Source organism: Entelurus aequoreus, linkage group LG05 (genome assembly GCF_033978785.1).
Source record: "Entelurus aequoreus isolate RoL-2023_Sb linkage group LG05, RoL_Eaeq_v1.1, whole genome shotgun sequence".
NCBI classification, from domain to species: Eukaryota; Metazoa; Chordata; class Actinopteri; order Syngnathiformes; family Syngnathidae; genus Entelurus; species Entelurus aequoreus.
Window position 1 is genome coordinate 40,898,371 of NC_084735.1, and position 6,592 is coordinate 40,904,962.

At 38.7% G+C, this 6,592-nt stretch overlaps 1 protein-coding gene across 1 annotated transcript; it reads right to left on the reverse strand.

The window, feature by feature from the left end:
- Positions 1–1,388: 1,388 nt before the first annotated feature.
- Positions 1,389–6,392, reverse strand: cldn7b (claudin 7b). Its single transcript, XM_062048109.1, has 4 exons — positions 5,909–6,392; positions 3,575–3,739; positions 3,404–3,488; positions 1,389–2,284 (listed from the first exon to the last, which is right to left on the reverse strand). Exons 1-4 carry the CDS (start codon positions 6,129–6,131, stop codon positions 2,131–2,133), a joined length of 627 nt encoding a protein of 208 aa, XP_061904093.1. The 5' UTR covers positions 6,132–6,392; the 3' UTR covers positions 1,389–2,130.
- Between the last annotated feature and the right edge of the window lie 200 nt (positions 6,393–6,592).

A 6,592-nucleotide genomic window follows, 5' to 3' on the forward strand; every position in this document is an offset into this window, starting at 1 on the left:
GCTGAAAAAGAGGTAAGTTATGGAACTGGTTTGGAGTGATTGTAAGGGTACTATTACTAAAAATAATAATACATTTTTATTTATAAAGCACTTTTCATACATTTAAAATGCAGCTCAAAGTGCTTTACATAGTTAAAAACAAAATGAGAAATAACACCCACACCCCATGAAGACAGTCAAACATGTACATAAAAATAAACAAACAACAACAACAATAATAATAACAACACAATGACAATAGCCAATCACAGGAACCCTCTGGACGTGGAGATCCAGAGGGCTCTTTGAGGAAACACTAGATGATCAAATAAATGGATTAAAAATAATTAAAATACACATCAGGTAAAAGTCCAAAAATAATATGAAATAAGATTATAATCAAACATAAAAATAAACTACAATATGAAAAACTATAAAATAAAATAAAATACAATAAAAACTGAAATATAAATATAAGACCATATAAAAATAGGCTAAGATATGATACAACATAAAAATAAGCTAAGATATGATAAAACAAAAATAACTAATACTAATAGAATAATCCTGGACATTGAGCCTAATATTTGTGTAGTAAAGTGGTTTTTGAATTCGAGCAATGTAATCTGAAAGATGTTTAAAATATCAACAATTAATGTTAATATTTTTGAAACAATATACTTCTCATAACAGAGAGAGTGTAAAGAAAAGCATTGCTATAGTTTCACTTCATCTGCCTTTTTTGTACAACCTACTTGAAGTTGTATTTTTTTTTTCTTTTCTTTTTTTTTCCAAAGCCAATCAGAAAGAAGGGGCGGTCTAAGCATGCCCGCCCCCAAAGTACCAAAATGAAACATGACAGCGCACAGACCGAGACAGCGCGCGCGCAGAAAGGCACCGCGCGCGCGCACAAATGCACCACGCGCGCGCAAAAGGGTGTCGCGCTCGCGCACGAAGTGGAGAATCAGCGCGCGATAACAGTTTTACGCGCTTGGATTTTTGGTACCAATGTGACGCCATATGTGTGGCCCTGAAGAATTTAGTTTAATACTAAAAGCAGCTGCCCAAGTTTAGGCAGGGTTAAGAAATGGCGCCAATGGTTTTAGTGAGTTGGGAGAATTAGAAACAATTAACATTGTAACAGCGCTACTACTTTATCAGCATTGTTTACAGGGCAGCATTTTGCATGCAACACTAGAATTGGATGATTGCATTGAGCGAATCTTATCAAAAAGTTACCAACTGAATAACTTTCATATACTTCAGGCGTAGGATAGTATAAATTTTTTAAGAGGACATTGGTATATGTCAAACATTAACTGATGTTTGTGTAATACAGGAAGTTGTGTTGACCATATTTGTAATTTGTTTAACAAAGGGTACAAGAAATCAAAAAACAAGAGCAACTGTTAGTTTTTTCACTTTAATTATATACACAACACAAGCTTAAAATCACGAATAAAAAACACATTAAAAAAAATAAGTGTGCAGCAACAGTCATGAGTGGAGTAAAACCAATTATACATAAACAGTAATTATTACAGCTCCACACATCTGCAGTTATGACAGCAATAACATTGGCGATCTTAATGAAAGTAATCAGTATTATTGTACATTACACATTAAATCATTTTACTCTGGCACTTGATTAAAGCAACCACAGTTATGAATGACTATTGTTCATATAAATAAGACAAAAAACACATGGAAGGAATTGTGATATTGTTTCTAAGACTTTTTTTTTCTTTTGGTAAGTATTCAGCCTGAACAGTTACAGAAGATTTCCAAATATGCTAAGCACATATTATCTTGGTCTAGTGCATATATATATTAGGCTCACCAATACACTATGCACTGCTCTCGTTTTACAGTAACATGGAAACTATTTCTCAAAGGGGACAAAAATACGGTTATGACTTACGTACAATTTTAGTGTTTCTTAAATGATGTACACGTTCAAGCTTTGACTGCACTCCCAGACCACTTGGTTGTGGTTTGTCAAATATTACAGTAACATTTACACGTTGGCTTGAAAAAAACTAATTGAAAAAAAAAAGTACAGAGGTTCTTCTGGGATTGCCTGGTCTATCGCAGTGGAATGTTGGCGCATGTAAAAGTGTTCCTTTAGCCGCTATCCTTAATGACTCATGTTCAAACATACTCCTTGCTGCTGCTAGGTGGTCTGGAGATGGGATATTTTGGTGTAGATTTTTCTCTCGGGCAAGAAGCTGCCAGCATCCCACCCCCAATTAAAACCAGGAAGGCTCCGGCCCATGCAATGAATACAGCAGCTCCAAACTCATACCTTTGAAAATAAAATGATACAGAAAGTTAGAAAAGGGAGCAATCATCATCAGGGCAGAAAATCTGTATACAACTAGAAAACAGGAAGCATTGTTGCTTCTTTTAATCTTTATAGAAGACGGTGCTTTTTATTCCTAGAAAACAATGCACAGTAAGATACAAATGTTCAGATCAGAGTTTTATGCTGACGATTCCAATCATCCATGAGTGAGATTGGCTGATATCGATCACATGTATTAAAAGTACAATTTTCAATTTATTTAAGGAGAGTATTGACAGTTTGTAAAAACAGAATAGGGAACTAGTTTAAATACTGTGTTAATTTTGTTAAACACTAGTTTGAGCAAAACAAAGTCAAAAGTACTCAACCAAACAAAAGCAACAAGTATTAAATGCTACTCATTTCAACCTTTTGGTTTTGCCCTCAATGTCATCCTGTGTCCAAGGAATTACTGCCCGAGTTTGTAAACAAACAAACAAATTGTATTGAGAAAAATATCAAACTAATCACTCAAGTATCGATAACATCATAACTATATACTCAATCATATACTGACACCACTAATTTATGGATTGATCCCCCCTCTTACGTGTCGCGTACCGACTGACTATGCTGACAACAGTTGTTACATTATCCTCTGTTTAGACTCTTAATGATCTACTTGCCAATTTCCTGCTTACTTTCTGCTGTAAAACAGTTCCATCTACACTTTTTAACTTTACAAAGCACTTATTTCTTGGTGTTTTTCTTAAAGCTGGCTTAGCGGTTAGCTTAGCAATTAGCATGCCTGCTCCCTGCTTGCTCTCAGTTTAACATGTTCAGACTCATTCTCCAGTGATATTAACAATACAAAAAAATGTAGTTTATTTGCAGTAACGGAGATGATTATTGTTAACTTAAGGGAGCAACGCCACACTGTATGGAGACACACTTATCCGCAGGCAACTACAAATAAATAAAATGCATTTTCAGCCAGAGGGGATCGGCGTTAAAAGGCATCCATCAGCTATGTCGATCACATACTTTTTTGCCGGGAAACGGCTGTTATTGATTGGCACGTCCCCATCAATGTGAACACAAGACGATGAGGAAAAACTATTACAATTGTCATGTGCTTACTTAGTGTTGACTGGGGTGAAAGGATCGTAGAAGGCTCGGATGATGTCGTGAGCGTACCAAGAGCAAGCAACGATGGAACACAACGCTGTGGGAAAGCAAAGAACATCATCACCAATGCAGGTTTAAAAAAGAAAAACAATTACAAGTTTGCGTCTGCGTGCTACCCCTTACCTCCAATCAGGAGGATAATGCCACCTGCCATGGCAATGCGAGACTTGCGTGTTTTGTCATCTCCCCCGCAGTTAGTGCACTTCATCCCCATGCAGGCTGCGCCCAGGCCCACCAGCGTTACGATAATGCTCACAATCATGAGGGCGCGTGTTGCTTGGAGGGCACCTGAGTGGAAAAACACAGCATGAGTCAAATAGTTAACAATCCCGTGATAATCTGTGAAATACATTAATGGCCTGTGAAGACACTTTGATTGTGAAGATTTGAGCTTTTGAGTTGCATAAAGACTTGTGACTTTGGCGCTCCCTAAGACACATCACAGAACTTCCAAGTGGAAGGCGTAAGATGGCGGTGGTGGGGTGGGGTGGGTGAAGTGGATGAGTGTGACAGTTTGCACAACTCAAACAGGTCTGACCAGGTTTCAGGTTACATAATGATGGAGGACACTCCTAATTCAGGTGCTTGTTGCCGGTGGACATTTTAAGTTCGAGACCGCCGTCCACAAACAAAGGAGCCCACTGTGCATTCAATCTACATTAAGTGAACATCGAGCTTGCTATGTGTTGGTTTTGTAGAAGGCCAATCCACTATTGGTACAGCAGAAGTTTACTTGCATAATGTTTATCATGGTGGGTACTTTTTATTTTTTTAAATCAATAAGAACATTTAAGTCTAAAAAGATGGAACAAAACTGACAACTAAGCAGAAAGATTTCCTTTGAGACAATGTGGCGGTTAATGCTGACTTATATGGAGAAGCAATGTTTCAACTGACCTATTTAGCCACTGTTTCAAAAACTACACCCTCTGACAGATAAGAGTCATAAAAAGACAATAGTAAATTCAAATGCACCTTGTTCTAAATCCCTACAACCACTTCCTGAAACCAGCCCTTGTAAAAGTGAGGTTGATGAGTTACTTGTGGAAGTATTTGATATACAGCAAGAATTTTAAGTCCGTAATTTAAGGCTATCAATTACTAAACAGTATCCCATACATGCATTTCACGTTCAACCCCCACCGCTTCATGGCCAAAACCTAGAAGAAGACTTTTAATTAGACGTTTTCCCCCCGCTAACTTGTGGTGTCTGCACAGAGTAGAAGTGCAGCCTTTAGAGTTTAGCAGGTGTCTTAAGAAATAACTGCATTCCTATTCAAAAAGAAGAGTCAATAAGTGACTAAACCGGTTAGGCCCAGCTGCAGCAATCAGAGTGCAAGGTAGGGTTGTACACACATGGTGCAGGTATACCGGTGGCTAAAGGCAGTGGTTCTCAAACTTTATTCACCAAGTACCACATCAGAAAACACTTGGCTCACACCATAATGACCAACATTAAAATACAGCATTGTAGTAAGCCTAAGTATTGAAATTTATTTCTGGTCCTGTCGTCCCCTCCTGGGTCGAGGGAAGACGCGGCTGCGTAGTTGGATCAAAAGAGACATCAGAGATGCTTTGCTGAACCAAAAGTTGCTTTATTACAAGCGAGCGTCATTTAAAGAGGTCTGCAGTACCTGGAGGAATCTTAGTCAAAAAAAAAATGGAGGATTCCTAACTGGAGAAGCTTATATATTATTTCTCCTCTGTCTAGGTGGGTGCTAAGTTCGAACAACACCACCTGACCATTCAAGGAGATGTTCATGTGTAGTGGCTGGAAAACAATAGATGCATAGCATAACTTGTAGGCTTGACGTTTAAGGTAAACATGGAATCTCCCCGTCAGAATAGAGCTATAACTTTGGCATCCTGAAAACTGTTTTTATTGCAAATTACAATCCACATGTCCATCTAAGGCTCTTTCTCAACCATTGTTTACTCCAACCTGATGGTTTGCTTCTCCAAGTTGGATATGAACAGTCACCATATGTTGAACATAATATGAATCAATTAATTCACTTCAGTATTCAATAAAACATGGCAGAAGTTTTTATTTGGAAAGTATATTGTAACATTACACACAGTTTGAACAGTAGCAATGTTGGACTATAGGAAATAAAACCGTTACAAGATTTGATTGATCCTTTGGTGTACCACTAGATAGATCCCACGTACCACTGGTGGTACCCGCACCACAGTTTGAGAACCACTGGCTTAAGGAATCAGTTTGGAGCTTCCCCATTATTTAGGTGTGGCTTATTTACTTGAACTAGTTCCTGTTAGACATGAGTTTCCCTTTCAATCACTTTGTGGCAACTCGGATAGAGAACTAGTTTTGTAATGAAAGCAAAATAGTAAAAAAAAAACAAAAAACTATGGTTGAATATCTCACATGTTTAGATATAAACTTTCAAGAATAAAAGCATAAACATAATTGGACCTGTGACTAACTGTACTTACCGTTGAGCTGGAGGATGGAGTCGTAGACTTTGCACTGGATCTGGCCTGTGCTCTGGAAGGCACATGACATCCACAGGCCTTCGTACATTGCAATGGCAGTGATAATGCTGTCCCCGGCGTAGGATGACATCTTCCACTGGGGTAAAATGGTGCCCACTATCAAGCCAATTAAGCCCAGAAGGGACAGGACGAAGCCCAACATCTGTAAACCTGAGTTGGCCATTTTGTTTTCTTCCTCTTCGACGACGACGACCTGATTTACAAAAAAAGCGGATGCGACGTCCACCTGCTCTAAATATCCTCGAGCGTTTTTTTTCCAAATAAACTTACTCTGTTGATTCAACAAAAAAAGTTTTAAAACAAGCCCAGCTATTCTTCGTGGTGATAAAACAATGTTTACTTTAAGGCGGTAGTAGAAGTTGTAATGGCGATGTCGCCTCCCGCACCTGTTGCTCTGCCGCACCTGAATGGGGAGGGAACGGCGGGAGCGAGCTTTTTAGGCGGTTTCTGTAGCAGGTGGGCGGTGACGCGCACGCAGTTTCGACTCGTACGTCGTACGTTTCATGACGTAAGCGTTTCCGGAAAAAATACAGCCGCCTGTGTCTTACGCTGCCATCTAGATGGTTAGTTTCGGGAGATAATGTGAGAAATTGCTTTCAATTTAAAAATATAGTGGTCTATATT

Excerpts from the sequence above, each read along its gene's own strand:
- cldn7b (XM_062048109.1), bottom strand. The coding sequence starts at position 6,131 with ATGGCCAACTCAGGTTTACAGATGTTGGGCTTCGTCCTGTCCCTTCTG. Across the intron at positions 3,740-5,908 it reads CTCCATCCTCCAGCTCAACG|GTGCCCTCCAAGCAACACGC; the intron begins GTAAGTACAGTT and ends TTTTCCACTCAG. Across the intron at positions 2,285-3,403 it reads TTCACCCCAGTCAACACTAA|GTATGAGTTTGGAGCTGCTG; the intron begins GTAAGCACATGA and ends TTATTTTCAAAG.